Raw genomic sequence first — 16938 nt, forward strand, 5'->3', positions numbered from 1 at the left:
TTGCACTGGAATGTGAGCAACTGAAAAACAGAGGTAGTACCTTGTGTCTGTAATTCCTAAAAGAGAACCTGACACATAGGAGGTGCTCAACACATACCTGATAGAATATAGTCAGGACGCCTACTACATATTTCAAGAAGATACAACATGAACACATGTTTTGGAATTTAGGACCTAGAGTATGTGTGCTATTAAACAGATGTTATTAAAAACATTGATTAGCAAAGTACAACTCCACAGCAACACTTCTGATCCTAGCTTTAGCCTTGCCTGGCTAACTACGCAAGTAAGAGAGGTCACTGCATGTCTCACGATCCCTCGCCATCTGCCCAAGGTCACCTCAACAAACTAAGGGAAACTGCCCACCTTTCTTAACAGGCTGTCAGGGGGCTAACCCTGCCATATCTCCCATCCTTGTTTACCTCAGTCATAGCCAAACATCCAAGACTCCTAGGTTATCCAGCATCACTGATGTGTACATCTAATTGGACCCAATCCACTACCTCTTCTCCCTCCGAAATCCTTTCGGTACGCCCTCTGGAACTACTGCACTAACCTGGAACTTCGACCTCTTCTCTGAACATTCTCCTCACCTGCAAATCTTCACAGAAACCTAGTTTCTCCTGCAGGCTTCTCAAGAGGCCTTTTTTCCTCTTGTACTCCCTGACCTCCAAAGCAGGAAGGATGTGCTCCTTCCTCCTCACTGCAGCTTCCAACCTGTCTTCTTCCACCTCAAAATACTCCAGTCCCATTGAAGGTCATGCTGCCCAGCCAGCTCACTGTGAGCCTTTCCTATTCTTCCTTATTGCTGGCATCTATTAATCTCACCTCACTCACTGAGGACTTTAGTTCCTGACTCAGTCTTCCTCTGAGTAGCCTCAATACTGACCTCTTAGTTCCCTGACTTTCTCAATTCCAATAATCTTCATTTCACTTCAGCTACCCACCACCACAGTCACAACCATGACATTATCATGACCAATAAGCTGCAGCACTTTCAAAATATCACCTTCAACTATCTCCCTCTCTCACTCCCACCTTCCTCACTCTAGAATTCCCACTGCAGGTTGAGAGTCCGCCTGCCGATGCAGGGGACACGGGTTCGTGCCCCGGTCCGGGAGGGTCCCGCGTGCCGCGGAGCCGCTGGGCCCGTGAGCCATGGCCGCTGCGCCTGCGCGTCCGGAGCCTGTGCTCCGCAACGGGAGAGGCCACAACAGTGAGAGGCCCGCGTACCACAAAAAAAAAAAAAGGGAAAAAAATAGAATTCCCACTGCAAAAATCCTTTAGCCTCACTGGTATCTCTAATCCACTGACTACTTTTTCACCGTCCATGACCCCCTCCTGTCTCCACTCATGTCTTACCATCGATCTGCGATCCATCATGATTATTTTGCAAATACTCTCAAGTACCTTGCTGCTCTAGTCCTTCCTTGTACGAGCCTGGCAAAACCCCAACCTTCATTGACTCCAATCACTCACCTGTCTATTCCAGCAGCTCAATGTTGCCAGAAGGGGAAAAAAAAAAAAATCACAAAACTATGCTATTTGCTCTTCAAATTCATGGCCAAAGATCTCAAACAGGCACTATGTCCTACCTATCAATCTGATTTTTCTTAGTAGGTTGACTTTCCATCTCTGAGACCATCATTTCACATCTCCTCTTCTCTGCTCAAGTATCACACACCCTTCTCTCCACCCTACTCTCTGTTGATAATCTCACCTCATTCCTCAATTATAAAAGTAATCAGACAGTAACCCCTCATTTTCCAAATACCGTACCTGTTAACCTATCTGCATGTATACTGTTGTGTCTCCTACCGTAAGGAACAAATAGCTCAGCTCTCATCCAAGGCCAATCCCCTGTATGTGCTCTCAATCCCACTCTTGTTTCTCTTCCAAGGATAACTTCTTCAGTCATCCCCTCCTTCTCCTGTATCATCAACGTATCACTGATTTACAATTCCTAATAGCATACAAAGATACTCTAGAATTTCCCAACTTAAAAGAACCCTCTCTTCATTCTCCTATCCCCTGCAACTGCTTCATCATTTCTACACTCCCCTTTCACAGCAAAATTTCTCAGAATATTTGTCCACAGATGTGTCTCCACTTTCTCACCTCCCATTCACACTACTAAATCTGACGTCTTTCTCTACCCTATCACTACACAAGCTTTCATCAAGGTCACTGACAAACCTCTATACAACTGAAGCCAACAGACGTTTCTGTGGTCCCAAATTACTGGAAATCGTAGCAGCAATCAACAAAATTAACGGCTCCATCCTCCCAGAAACACCTTCCTCTTCTCCTCTGTCAACCCTCTCCTGGTTTTCTTTATATCTAACTGGCCATTCCTCACCCTCTGTAGTTAACACCTCTTTCTCCCCTCAACCTCTAAATGAGGCAGTGATTTTCAGCAGGACTTTCTTTTCTCTTTTCTCTCTAGGCAATCTTACCCAATCCCACAGCATTAAGACCATCTGGCCTCTGATGGTATCATCCTTGATTCCTTCCTTAACTTGTTGCTCACATCCAATCCATCAATAAGTCCTGCATTTTTACTTCTATTGTATTTCTCAAGTACAATAATTTCTCAAGTATTTCCTTCTATCTCCACTGTCACCAAGATCTCTAACTAGTTTGAGCTATTATTTTCCCTGCCTCAAATTTATTCTCTCAGAAACATTTTCTGACCACCCTAAAGTCCATCCCCACCTCAGTTACATCCTATCACGTGTATTTTCCTTCTATTTTCCTCAAAATATTTAGTGCCCACCTGCACTTGCCGCTTATTTACTTACTCACTTTGTCCATCCCCTTCTCTCCTCTTAACCTTCACACCAGAATAATGACTCCATGAAAGTAGAGACTTGGTCTATTTTGATCACACAGTTATATTCCAACACCCCAAGGTGCCTAACACACAGTGGTGGTCAGTAAATGCTTCTTAAGTGAATAAATGAAGATGGCTGGTATTAAGTGAGCTTAGTGCTGTTACCACACCATTAACAGCTACCTATTTACATGTATTTCCTCTGGCTTGGGAGAGCTCTCTGAATGCAGCACTAGGTTTGATCTATTTTTGTATCCTTACTATTTTAGCACATGTGTTACACATAGTGGTTGTTTAACAAATAGTTACTGAAACAAATAAGTTAAAATTAAAAATATATTGACTTAGGGACTTCCCTGGTGGTCCAGTGGTTAAGAATCCACCTTCCAATGCAAGGAACGCAGGTTCGATCCCTGGTCGGGGAACTAACATCCCACATGCCACGGGGCAACTAAGCCTGCGTGCCACTAACTACTGAGCCCATGTGCCACAACTAGAGAGAAGCCTGTGCGCTCTGGAGCCCGCACACCGCAACTAGAGAAGCCTGCGCCCGCCTGCGCACCACAACAAAGATCCTGTGTGCTGCAACTAAGACCTAACGCAGTCTAATTAATTTATTAATTTAAAAAATATATTGACTTGGTGTGTTCCTATTTGTAAGGTATGAGAAATGCAAAGATACTAATTCTCTATTTGATGAAAAATATTTATAAATACAGTTTTGGATAGGACTTGAATCTCCCTGCCAAAAAGCTCCCTGTACCACAATTATATTAATGGCCTAAGAGAAACTTTTCCTACTCAAATCTACCTTACCCCCACTTTCTTTATTTAGAGTATGAAGTGAAAATACAAAGTTTCTTGTAGGTAGAACTGAATGAGCTCATGTTAAAACTTTCTTGCAGACAGACCCAGATTTCAATAGATGAAAAGATTTTTATTACAACTGCTTGTAATATAATAAAGCTGTATCTTTATTAGACAGTCTTTACTTACTGGTATCTCAGTCGTATATAGGATGAAACACCATGAATTCAAAGAAAGAGTTCTTTAAAATCTAAAAAATAAAGAAATAAGAGTCTCATGAATGAGGTATAATGATTTACTTCTGTTTTTAATACCAGTATTAAACGTCTATGTCTTGCCCTAAGGTGAAAACCTTGAGCAAGTAGAATAACATATGCTCCTTTTTTTTGGGGGGGGGGGCATATGGCGAGGCATGCAGGATATTAGTTCCCTGACCAGGGATGGAACCAGTGCCCCCTGCAGTGGAAGCGCAGAGTCTTAAACACTGGACCACCAGGGAAGTCCCGATATGGTTCTTTTTTTAAAGAAAATAAATTTGTCATAATTTTAGGAAGCCTAAACTTACATAAAAAAATAGGACTAAGATAATAAAAGACAAAAATAAATAACATGAAATTGGCTCTAATCAGGGGCTGAAATATGCGGCTTAGGAAGTAAGATTTAAAAAACTGACATTAGCTTATGTTATTGAGAATCAGAAAAGAGGTCGGATCATAAATTATTGGATTGGTAAGGACTGGTAGGCCGTGGGCAGAAAGAGACAAAGAGAAAAAGCTATTCAAAACAGGGGAATAACAGGATCAAAGGCATAAAACAAACACTTAAAGTACCAGTGACAAAACTAGCCTGGCACACTTTCATATAAGCAAAAAATGAAAGAAAAGTCCTAATGAATAGAAAAGGGCCAGCTAATGAAAGGCCTTAGAAACTCTGGACCCAGTTCTAATTGTTGAACAGAGAACAGGCAACAGAGAGACATTTTAAGATCACTTATCAAGTAAGATGACTTGATACAGGTAGTTCTGTATTTTAGAAAAACTAGCTGGAGTACATGATTAGATAAAGAAGATAGAGAAAGCAGGGAGATAAAAAAGGAGAGTATTTAAGTATTTAGCAGCACACTTTCTCCTTTCAACTTTGCTGGTTCTATTTTGAGACTAAATTTCTTTAGACTCAAATGTACCTTATAACTCTATGACATGACTTCTTAATTGTTATCTAAATAACCAAGGCTTGAAACACTCCTGTTTTATTCCTTCCTTTACTTCTTGAACAGTCTGTTACCAACTCCTGATTATTTTCCCCTGAGAATGCCTTGTACATTTATCATTCCCTTTCCACTCCTACTGGAAGTACCTTAATACAGGGCCTCATTACCTTACATTTGGGTTTCTGTTTCTTTGCCTCCAGCCTTTCCTTCCTTCATCTCAACGTATACCTTACTACCAGATTAATCTTCCAAAACACCCCTGCACATAGGATCCCTTGCTCAGAAATCTCTGAAGGCCTCCTACTGCTTGAAAAAGCAGAAACTGAATGCCTTAACTGGCAACGGAGGGGGCCAGCAAGCTGCTCTGACATCACCATTGACTATCATCATTTTAAGGCCCAGCTCAGATCCCACCTCCTCACTAATCCCTCTATCATTAGTCTAGACTAGCACAGCTCTGTCCAACAAAAATATCATGCAAGCCAGATATGTAATTAAAAAATTTTTTCACAGCCACATTGAAGTTTCACAGGTGAAATTACTTTTATTTAACCCAACATATCCAAAATATTATCATCTCAACATGTAATAATTAAAGAAATTATTGAGACTTTTTTTTGGTACTGAGCCTTCAAAATCTAGTGTGTATTTTATAATTACAGCACATCACAATTCAAACTAACCACAATTTCAAGTGTGCAATAGCGACATGTAGCTAGAGGCTACTGTAATAGCAGAGATTTCTAGAATCTAAAAATCAATGCTTTGGACTGTAGAGCATTGTGCTTTGGCACTCCTAAAGTGCAAGTTGCCACCATACTATTTTTATGTACATGTCTTAGGCTTTATTTAATGGTATCACCAACCACTTAGTCTCCCAGACTAAAAATTCTGAAATCACCCTCTTATCACCACTTTGGCTGCCACCAGTTGAATCCTATTTGACCTTTCAGAAATGTCTCTGACATCCTTTACTATCCTGCCTCAAAGGAGGCATTCATTACCTTACCTTAATGATTGCAATTTCCTCTCATCTAGTTTTCCTGTTCCAAGTTATCTTCCACACAGCTATCAGAGAGACCACCCTAAAAAAGAAATAGCCTCATGCCCCTTCCTTGTGCAAAGCAGTCATTGACTTCCGGCTAAATACTGAATAAAATCTAAACACCTTCCTCGGAAAGCAAGGTCCTTCACACGTTTACCTCAATCTCCCTGTTGCTTCGCCAACCGCCCTTACACTGCATGCTCAAGTGCATTCATTCTCCCGCTCTCCCTAAGCATGCCAAAACTTCTCAAGTCTCTGCATCTCTGTACTGCAGCCAGGGATGACCTTCTCCTGAGCTTAGTACATTCCTTTTGAGCCTTCGTGACCCAGCTCAAATATTTACTCCTTTATAAAGCTACTTTGGTGTCTCCAGGCAATGGTATGTATTTTTAGCTAGCACAAGTGGGCACATAGAATATATGTTGAATGGATGTTAAATGTATGGGGGAAGAGTAAAAGTGAATCTTTTTAACTCCAATACCAAGCACAGCGCTCAAAGCAACATAAATGTGTACTGAAAGGAATGAACCTTCACCATATCATAAATTCCTTCCGGGCAGTGATTTCCGACGGATACCATTTCACCTTAATTATCTATCAGTTACTTGCTCTCTCAATAACGACCCTGCATGTTGATGACAACTGAGGGGAACCATGCAAAATCTAAGGGAAAACGAAAGAGTCTGGGTTAGCCCTGGAGCTCAAGTGAGAAAAGTCTCCTCCTGGTCAATTCCGGGAGAACACGGGTTTCACAACAGGGTCAAAGGGGTTCTAAAATTAAAACTTTTAATTTTAGGGCATGGGCAATGATAACGCAGGCTCGCCTGGTCACAGGAAGTCAGACTTGTCGGAGTTAAAATTATTCTGACCTCCTGTTTACTGAAGAGCATGTAAATAGAGTGATGATGCTGGAAGCGCTCAAAGGAGATGCGGGGTGGGGGGCGGTGCGGAGGGCCGAGGCTGTTTTAACAAAGCACTGTAACCTCTTAAAGGTCTTTGGAGTCGATTAACTAAAAAGAACGCCTACTTTGTGCCCAGTAGCCTCGTGATCTCTCTACCCGAAACGACGGGAAGACCCCGAGCGAGGAGGCCGAGAACAAGGTAGCCACAATGCTAAGAAGCCAAAGCTGGCGTCGGATTAACTCCTCCAGCGAGGAGAGACTGAAAGGCCGGAGGGAAACAGCAAAAAGGAGGAAAGGAGAGTCTGGGAGTGAATCGTAGGAACTGCCACAAAAGACCGAGAGCTTTAGACCCTTGGAGAAGTCACTCTCTTTCCCTCGCTGAACACTTCCGTCAGAAACGACCAGGACAGTCGCACCCGCAACCCTGGGGGCACGTCCGCGGCGGAGACCGGGTCGCAGTCGGAGCCAGGCTCTCCCCGAGGGCCGAGACGTTCCCTACCCCATCCAAAGGCGCACTGCTTTCTTCCGCCCCCACTTGCCTCGTCAGTCCTCCCCCAACGCCGTCCACTGCCCTTCCCAACCCCTAGTCGCGTCCAGGTTCAGGAGCGAGAAAAGATGAGGTTGGCTCAACAGCGCCGGTGACGATCAGGTACCAAAATCCCCTCAATGGCGGCCGCCATTTTGAAACTGGAGGCGATCCGCGGAGGCGGGGAGACCCAGGGTGATACCATCTTCGGGGGTGGGAGGGACTAATCTGGAGGAAGGAGGTGGCATTTACACCGAGTCTCGTCACCTAGGGCTGAAGTTTTATTTTTAAAGAATTTACAATATGTTGAAGCTAAAAGAAATATGAGAAGAGTCAAGCAGTGAAAGGAAGAAGAGGAATGATTTCTCGGAGCCACCCCTCTCTTAGAGCGGGCGCGGCGAATGGTGAGTCCCGAGGCCGCAGCTTCCGCCGGCGCCGGTGGCTGGGCTCACCGCCGCCCTAGGCCGTGGTCTCGTTGTTGCTCCTGAGGTTTCAGGTGGGTCGGGGATCCCGGGCGGTCGAGGCGGCGAGAGTACCCTTTGTGCAGGCGGGGAGGGTGCACCTCTAGGAAAGCCCTCACCGGCGGTGTGTACCTGCGGGTGGGGGTGGTCTGGGCCTCCCCGTGACTGCCGCGGCCCGCTTTCCCGAGGCTTCCAGCGAAGGAGACAGGGAAAGGCAAGGGAATAGGGATTGCTTTGAGGTGGGCGGCTGCGCTCACGGTTCCCCCCTGGCGCCTTTGGGAAGGGGTACTTTGAGGCTGTCCTAACTGGAAAATGTCTAGGTTCACGGCTCCTAGGCTGCAGCGGGGAAGGGACTGCTTTTCCACGAGCATCTCCGATTGGTCCAAGTTTCAGAGTTGTCTTCCTCGTTATTCAGGATTGGAAGCTAACCTTGCTCTCTTCTAAGTCTCCAACCCTCTTGAGCCGACCATTCCACAAAATACAAACTTTTTCAAAACTTAATTTAAAAAAAAGTAATACTTACGCTTGATTTCTAGGGCATATACGTCATTAAGACGAGGTTCCAGACCTCAAGGAGTTCCGTTTCTCCATGCATCCAGGACTGATTTTTATAGGTTAAGTCGACACTTTTTTTTTTTTTTTGCGGTATGCGGGCCTCTCACTGTTGTGGCCTCTCCTGTTGCGGAGCACAGGCTCCGGACGCGCAGGCCCAGCGGCCATGGCTCACGGGCTTAGTTGCTCCGCGGCATGTGGGATCTTCCCGGACCAGGGCACGAACCCGTGTCTCCTGCGTCGGCAGGCGGATTCTCAACCACTGCGCCACCAGGGAAGCCCAAGTCGACACTTTTTGATTACTACATATAAAGTGCTGTAGGGACTAATTAGAGTAGAATTTTTTTTTTTTTTTTTTTTTTTTTTGCGGTACGCGGGCCTCTCACTGTTGTGGCCTCTCCCGTTGCGGAGCACAGGCTCCGGACGCGCAGGCTCAGCGGCCATGGCTCACGAGCCCAGCCGCTCCGCGGCATGTGGGATCTTCCCGGACCGGGGCACGACCCCGTGTGCCCTGCATCGGCAGGCGGACTCTCAACCACTGCGCCACCAGGGAAGCCCAGAATTTATTTTTTTAATGTCTAGACGTCTATATTATTCCAGCGTGAATTCAGAGGGCCTTACAAAAATACACACTGTATACAATTTTCGTTTTAGAAGTTAAGTGGAAAAAAATTGGGTTGAAGAAAAGGTAATACAGGCATATCTCATTTTATTGTGCTTCACAGATAACGCATTTTTAACAAACTGAAGGTGTGTAGCAACCCTGCAGTGTCAGAAACAATATTGTGTTTGTATTTTTAGACATAATGCTATTGCACACTTTAAATAGACTCTAGTGTAAACCTAATTTTCCTGTGCACTAGGAAACCAAAACATTCTTGTGACTCACTTTATCTCTATGTTCGATTTATCGCGGTGGTCTGGAACCAAACTCATGATATCTCCAAGTTATGCCCTTATTAGGAAAAACGAGATAAAGCCGAAAGTAACAATATAAATGTTGACCTTTATACTTCCTGTAAGAGACAGTAAAGCACCAATGAGCTTGGACCAAGGAGCCAGACAGCCTGGGTTTTAATACCAGTCTGCCACTTACTGCATCTGTGACCTTAGGCAAGTTGATTGTCTCTGGATTTCCTCATCTGAAAAAAATATCCCTATTGCATTGGGGACATTATATTAGTTAATACATGTATAGTAATGTGAGGATTACATGAATTGGTGATTATGAAAAGCATTAAGAACCATGCCTTACAGAGAGTACTCTAAGAGTCAGCTCTTTCTAAAGGTAGGGAAAAAATTTTGGATCATTTTGGTATCAAAGGATACATCATCCGTTACTCAATTCCCTTAGTTCATAAGATTAAAAACCAGTTTGTTTTGTTTTGTTTCAGGAATAGCATAGCTACTCCCCAGTTCTGAAGTAAAAACAAAATTTTTCTTGAGAGATCTTCATATAAAGAAGACACTAATAACATGTACAGTGCCGTTGAGGGCACCCATGTGGATGTCACTCTTTATCCAAGCCTGGACTTGTCTCATTAGAGATTGTCCCAGGTGCTTTCTGCCTTTTGCCCATCAGATGAAGCCATCTTACTGTCTTGAGCCCGTGAGCAAGAGCCTGTCTACGTTCCCCCTCCTATCCTTTCTCTAGGGAATCATTCTTGCTCACTTTTTATGTCCATCAATCTTTGTCTTCCCTGGTCATCCCTTTGTCTTCCCAGTGACATATACAGGACAAATTATGCTGAGTGCCACTGGGTCCCAAAGTCCATTTAGTAGTAGATTGTACAGTTGTAATATGAAATGCCTGTGCTGCTAAGATTTGCGTTTTATGTCTTTGGGGTGGAATCAGGCTTCCATCCTGGTAGTTGAATCCTGTAGAGTCTCTGTGAGAGCCTGTATACAGCAGGAGTCTCAAGGGCTTGGCTCATCTCTTCTGCTTAGAGTAAAGCCAGACAGAATTGCCTTCTGGCCCTGTTAGAGGAGTGCCAACAGTAATGGCTTATAGCCCACAGGTGGCCATGGACTGATTTAAAAAGTCTTGGGCTGAGAGTCAGCAATTACTTTTTTTGTTGTTTAAATACAGTTATCTAACAGTCAGCTGTGCTGAGTGTTAGAATTGACACCTCTTAAGAAACTTGAGGAACCTAATAAGGACAGGTGGGAGAATAGATGACCCCCAGGCTTCTCTAGAGACCTATATTGTCTAGTATTTTGTAGTTTAGTGCTTTCCAGGTTACATCATTTGTTAAGGCATGCATTGTGATTCCCATACTTGACTGGCTCAAGTTTATAAAGCAAGTGGCTAACTTGGATCGGAATCACAAAAAGTACCTAAATGTTTATCAAACAGTAAGGATCTAACTGCAAATAATGCTACTTAGGGAACGTACAATGCTAAGAGAACCACCATCTTCTAGGAATTAGGTAAGATTGGTTACATTTACATTTATATGTCCCAGAACTATTTGCAGCAAATCAGCTGGGGAGTTATTTCAAACATCTCATTTACTTATATCATAATTTTCTAGATCGGTGATATTCAGACTGGAATCTGCTGTGTGTAGTATTACACTCTGTGAAAGACAGTATGTAGTAATTGTGTGACTTAACTTCGTGTCCATTTCCTAACCCAGTGCCTTTAGGTAGTAAAGCTTGAGAAATAAAGAATTAGAATGTGAGAACCAGTATCCTAGAAGGAGCAGCAGGAATCCGGTCTACATAATCCTAGCACAGTTCAGCGCTAAGCCCTTTTGTTAGCAGTAATGTATTTTTCTATGATGTTGTCCTGTCTTCTCATCCATAATATAGGATTTATTTATTATAGATTCATGTGCATACATATGTATTTTGATTTCATCTTTAGATACAAATTTTTACAGAAAATTGATGATTCAACTGTGTTTTTATTGAATTACTGCAAATTCATTTGCCATATGATGACTTCTAGATCTTCTATGAAGAAGTCCTCCTCTTCTGCCTTTTAGAAACTCTTAACACTTAAAAAGTCTTAGTACCATAAATATCAATTAGGGGAAAGGTCTATACAAGAGGCATCTGGATATGATAGAAGGAGCTGGAGCTTTGGAATGAACCTGAGTTTGAATTCCAGATCTACACGTAATACCTATTTGGGTTAAACTGTATTCTTATCTGTTAAATAAGGATGACAATATTTCGTGTTATATATTGGACTATATGATGGCTCTGGTACCTAGCAGTCATTCTACAAAAGTAAGTTCCTCTGTTGCCATATGTTTTGTAGAGTCATTTAATTGATATTCAGATCTGTTGTGACATTATTCAATATGATTTTTAAAAAATTTCTCATGTTTTCATTTCCTTTCAAAAGTTAGTTTTAAAAAAATAGTTGTCAATAATTACAGCTTGAAAGAATTCTGCTTCTGACAAAATACTATTATACTTGGTTTAACATTGTGAGAGGTTCTAAAAATAGTTTACAAATGTAAAGGTTCTAAATCAATACTAGGAGGGTGCAAATACTCAGCTTTTACAGGTAGAATTTTTTTAATACTCTCTCCATTCCTGTGTTATATCAGGTCACTGGTGGAGCTAGAAATAAAAGGTAGCAAATTGACTTTAGTGCAGTATAATTTTTATACTAATCATTGTACCTATATAATCTTCATCAAGTAGATTTTAAGTAGTATACTACATTCTGATGCCAAACAAATGTAAAGAGGCTTATTATGCTTTTGACGTCTATATCCTATATTTAGAGCTATCTTCCTGTTTCAGATGTGATTTAAAAGATACTTCAAAGGCAGTTATATTTCTGGTAATTTTTTTTTTATAGCATTCATGATGAACTTACTTCAGGTTGTGCGTGACCACTGGGTACATATACTTGTCCCTGTGGGATTTGTCGTTGGATGTTACCTAGACAGAAAGAATGATGAAAAGCTCATTGCCTTCCGGAACAAGAGTCTGTTATATAAAAGGTTAGTTTTTGTATTTTTTTTATTAAACCAACAGTCAGGTTTTAGAAGTATTATTCTTAATGTCATTTGTGCCAAAATGAACAGAAGGGGTAATTTTCTCCCCCTGAGGATTTAGATTTAAGTGATATTATTTTGTAGTCTTATTTGTTGCTTAATCCTTAGACAAAACTCTATGATTACTTTTGGATTGTAAACAAGTTCTTTAGTTTCTGAACAGGCTATTTCAGATCTTTGAAAGTTTTTTTTTTTTTTTAAAGTCAGGGTACATTTTAATGTGAAAACAGTCTTAAACCAGCTTGCCAAAGCCTCCTCTCTGTGCTTTAATATATATGATCATGCACTGTCTTACTCAGGCCATGATATAGCTGAAAACAATGGCACTAATTGTGGCTTGGTGCTGTGTTCTCAGCTACACTGGTTGAGAGCTTTAGACATGGTGGTTGGGTGATCAAATAGCAACTGGCAGCTGCCTGGTCCCACTGTGTCTCTGGAGATGGCACCAGAGTTAGAGTTAGGAAGACAGGGTGTCTGCCACTGACTGTGTAGCTGGGCGGAGGAAGCTCAAGGGACAAGAGAACCAAGCAGCAGCCAAAGGCGTTGTGTAGGGGAGGTTCCAGCCAGGGATTTCAAGAAAGATAAAATGAGCTAGAAGGAATATAAAAAACATTAAATGAACTCACTGAGAGAGGATAATTGCTTTCATATAAAGGTAGACTAAGAAATTACAGTTCTTTAATCTGGAAAAATGAAGAGATGGTAAAAGTTTAAAATCATGAGAGAATAGAATGAATATGTTGAACCTAATAAAAACTTTTAAATGGGTCAATTTAATACAATATAAAATACTGAATCCATATTCTTCTGACTTTCCCTTTTATCTTATCCTCTCGTAAAAGTTTTATTTACACTTTTGCTTTTTCTTTTTTTTCTTTCCATGCAGGGAATTAAGACCCAGTGAAGAAGTCACCTGGAAGTAAAAGGCTGCTGCTGAATTATAGAATGTTCACAGTTTTTAAATTATAAGAGAAATAAAAACACATTCAATACTTAATTTGAAGACTTCTAAGTGTGAATCTTTTTGTGCTGAAATAATCTTTCCCATTTCAAGTAACAGACACACTTAGTAATTAAAAAATAATCACTGAATCATATGGCTCAATTTTTCAGAAAAATTTTTTCAAACCATGTTCTTCAAAGGCACTCTAAAAGGATGATGCTAGGATTTTATTTGGCAGAAATCAATAGCTGAAAATTTTAGTGGCCTTGAATTTAGCAAAGATTTCTTAAATACAATACATAAAGCACGAACCAGTTTTAAAAACCAAGACAATTATACTTTATCAAAATTAAAAACTTCTTCAAAAAACACAAGGAAATGAAAATGCAGCCATAGACTAGGAGAAAATATTTGCAAAACATACACACAACAAAGAACTTATATTTAGAATATGTAAACTCATAACTTATTAATAAGAAAACCCGATTTTTAAAAAGCAAGATTTTAACATACACTTCACCAAAAGCACATGAGAATGGCATACAAACACGTGAAAAGATGCTCAAATCAGTAGTCACTAGAGAAATGCAAATTAAAACCACAATGAGCAACCACTACACACCTATCAGAATGGTTAAAATTAAGGAGACTGATCTTACCAAGTGTTGGCAAGGGTGTGGAGCAACTGGAACTCACACCCTGCTGGCAGGAATGGATAATGTAGCTGCCAGAAGTTGCACCACTTTGGAAATCAGTTTAGCAGTTTCAAGTTAAACATGCACCTACCATATGACCCAGCCATTCTACTCTGAGGTATTTACCTCAAAGAAAGGCATATATGCCAAAAGAAAGCATATGTCCACACAAAGACATCTTCATGAATGTTCATAGCAGCTCTACTTGTAATAGCCAAAAATTAGAGACAACCCAAATGTCCATCAACACAGGGATAAATAAATTGTATTAAATCCATATAATGGAATATTACTACTCAGCAATAAAAAGAAATGCTCTATTGATATGACATAGATGAATTCCAAATTAATTATCCTGAATGAAAGAAGCCAGACAAAAAGCACACACTGTGTGATTCCACTTACATAAAATGTTAGAACCTGCAACCTATAGTAACAAAGCAGATCAGTGGTTGCCAGGGAGTGGTCCAGGAAGGGGTTGGAGGAATTATTTTCTTGATTATGGTGATGGTTTCTTGGGTATATATATATGTCATCTGTTATATTCAACTACCTCTTCTTGGAAAGCAAATTTTGTTTCAGGTAAGCTTGAATTTAGGAGAAGTGAAATGACAATGAAATGATACTCCCTTATCACTGATTCTTTTCAGAACTCAGGACATTTAAGATGACACATAAACTTTAAAATCTCAATTGTTTGAAATTCTGTTAAACTATTTGGTTTGGGGTAACAAAATTTAGGCCAGTTTAAAAGACAATGTTCAAGAAGATAGGTATAACTTTTTGCCATCTTGCTTGTTAACATAAAATTTCAATGAGGTAGATACAGAGATAAGTCGAACTGTCCAAGGTGAAATAGAAGTCTGGAAGTGCATCTATTTCATGTCCTCTGTCTCCAGGAACTCCTTGATTGGCTCAGTAATCACTGTCTCCTGCTGAACTATTGTAATACTTGTCTGTGCCCCCCAAATTTGTGCATTTATTCACTTCTATGCAGCAACCCTTGTTATAAAGAGTAAAACTCCTTTGACCCTCAAAAGCTGATAGTCCACTGGCGTATAAAGTAGTAAGTCCGGTGTGTTGTAATGAGGGTTTTAATGTAGGTAGGTGCAAGGTATAGTGGTGGCACAAACGACTTTTCTTCAGAGGACTTTCCGGAAGTCAAGGGAAGCTGGTGTGACTGGAGCAGAGGGAATTCCAGGAGATAAAGCCAGGCAGGTCCAGGGCACAAAGAACTTTTTAGTCCAGCAATAGGAAGTCACTGAAAGATTTCAAACAGAGTAATATTGTGTAATTATTTAAGGATTCCCCCCCCCAATATAAGCTCTGTGAAAGTTGGACTGTTTGTCTCTCTCATGGTTATAGTCCCAGTGCCTGATACACAGTAACATTCCATTTGTTAAGACAGAAAAACTGGTGAGGTTTGCATTTTTGAAAGATCACTGACAGCACTATGAATTAAACATACTGAAGCTGGAATCAGACGACCAATTCAGAGATCCTGGACCTGGAATATACAAGAGACCAGGAAGGCTAAGCAGTAGCAAAGCAGACAGAGAGGAAAGAGCCATGAACATGCACATTTGAGGACCGATTGGAACAAAATGTGAAGTGGAAGAATGGGGGGAAAAGAATCGAGAATGATTCCCAGATGCTAGCTTCACTAATTCATTTGAAAGGCATTGACTACAAGATATACAAAGTCAAATAAGACATGGGCCCTGCCATCAAGACATTTATAGGGTATTGGCGAAGACGTATGATCAAACCAACTGTTACGATACTGTGTAAAAGGTACCAAGTAAGATACAGGCACATACAGGAGCTCAGAGGAGGGACAGGAACTTCTAAGTTAGTTGAAGACCTGGGGATGCTTCCTGGAGAGTGTGGTCATTGAGTTTTGATGAACAATACAAGTTAACTTATGAAGTTCAAGTTTGGGATGTGCCGAATATCAAGTGGAGTTATCATAATAGGAAATGCAACAAATCTAATACCCAATTCACACATGGCTTCAGGGGCAAAGTCACACCCAGAATTTGCATTCTGACTTCCAGGCACTGATCTTTTCATTTTATGATGCTTGCTATTAATCACATACTCAATAGGTCGGAAGGCCTAATGAAATGATTAGTAGTAATTCAACGTTACTAAATATTGCCAAGCACTGTTCTACATGCTAAATGAACAAAACTATAAGGTCCTTTGGGGTCATTTACATCCTAATAAGCAATTAGTCACTGTAGAGAGTTGAATCATTACCCTCCAAAATTCAAGTCCACCCAGAACCAAAGACCTTATTTGGAAACAGAGTCTTTGCTTACGTATTTAGTTAAGTATCTCAACATGAAATTACTCTGGATTAGGATAGAACCTAAATCCAATGACTGGTGTTTTATAAGAGGAGAGGACACAAACAGACACAGAAGGAAGAAAAGGTCATGTAAAGATAGAGGCAGAAATTGGAGTTAGGATGCCACAAGCTAAGAACACCAGCAGCCACCAGAAGCTGAAAGAAGCAAGAAAGGATTCTCCACTAGAGGCTTTGTAAAGAGCATGGCCCTGCTGACACCATGGTTTCAGACTTCTGGCCGCAAGAAGAAGAAGAAAATAAATTTTGTTGTTTTAAGTCACCAGGTTTGTGGTAATTTGCTACAGCAGCCTCAGGAAATGAATACAATCACATATTTTTTTGAATTAGTAATACATTAATTAGCTCAAAAAAACAAGACTAGGGACTTCCCTGGTGGCGCAGTGGTTAAGAATCCACATGCCAATGCAGAGGACACGGGTTCGAGGCCTGGTCCGGGAAGATTCCACATGCTGCAGAGCAACTAAGCCCGTGCACCACAACTACTGAGCCTGCACTCTAGAGCCTGCGAACCACAACTACTGAGCCCACGTGCCACAACTACTGCAGCCCGCGTGCCTAGAGCCTTTGCTCC

General features: G+C 41.3%; 2 protein-coding genes across 4 annotated transcripts in view; one reads left to right on the forward strand and one right to left on the reverse strand.

The window, feature by feature from the left end:
* The window catches only part of CPSF2 (cleavage and polyadenylation specific factor 2), a 32456-nt gene extending 24951 nt beyond the window's left edge, over positions 1-7505 (reverse strand). The window contains exons 1-2 of one of the 2 annotated variants that reach the window (XM_059056876.2): positions 7337-7505; positions 3830-3890 (exon numbers count right to left, since the gene is read on the reverse strand). The gene's annotated coding sequence lies outside the window, so the exon portion shown is untranslated. Of the gene's footprint in view, positions 1-3829; positions 3891-5859; positions 7230-7336 lie in introns of those variants that run through there. The other variant, XM_067027875.1, reaches the window with a different exon arrangement.
* A 137-nt stretch (positions 7506-7642) lies between these two features.
* NDUFB1 (NADH:ubiquinone oxidoreductase subunit B1) lies at positions 7643-13352 on the forward strand. Of its 2 annotated transcripts, none has more exons than XM_067027879.1 (3): positions 7643-7727; positions 12157-12301; positions 13242-13352. In XM_067027879.1, the coding sequence occupies exons 1-3, from the start codon at positions 7682-7684 to the stop codon at positions 13276-13278; spliced, it is 228 nt and encodes a 75-aa protein (XP_066883980.1). In that variant the 5' UTR covers positions 7643-7681; the 3' UTR covers positions 13279-13352. The 2 variants fall into 2 exon arrangements, with proteins under 2 accessions (XP_066883980.1, XP_058912895.1); XM_059056912.2 differs by lacking the exon at positions 7643-7727 and adding an exon at positions 7734-7819.
* The last annotated feature ends 3586 nt before the right edge of the window (positions 13353-16938 follow it).

Source organism: Kogia breviceps, chromosome 3, assembly GCF_026419965.1.
Source record: "Kogia breviceps isolate mKogBre1 chromosome 3, mKogBre1 haplotype 1, whole genome shotgun sequence".
Taxonomy (NCBI): Eukaryota; Metazoa; Chordata; class Mammalia; order Artiodactyla; family Physeteridae; genus Kogia; species Kogia breviceps.

What these genes read in the sequence shown, in the direction of transcription:
- NDUFB1 (XM_067027879.1), top strand. Translation starts at nt 7,682, where the DNA reads ATGATTTCTCGGAGCCACCCCTCTCTTAGAGCGGGCGCGGCGAATG. An exon ending in TAGAGCGGGCGCGGCGAATG is followed by an intron (nt 7,728 to 12,156) that starts GTGAGTCCCGAG and finishes TTTTTTTTATAG; the next exon opens with CATTCATGATGAACTTACTT. An exon ending in AAGAGTCTGTTATATAAAAG is followed by an intron (nt 12,302 to 13,241) that starts GTTAGTTTTTGT and finishes CTTTCCATGCAG; the next exon opens with GGAATTAAGACCCAGTGAAG.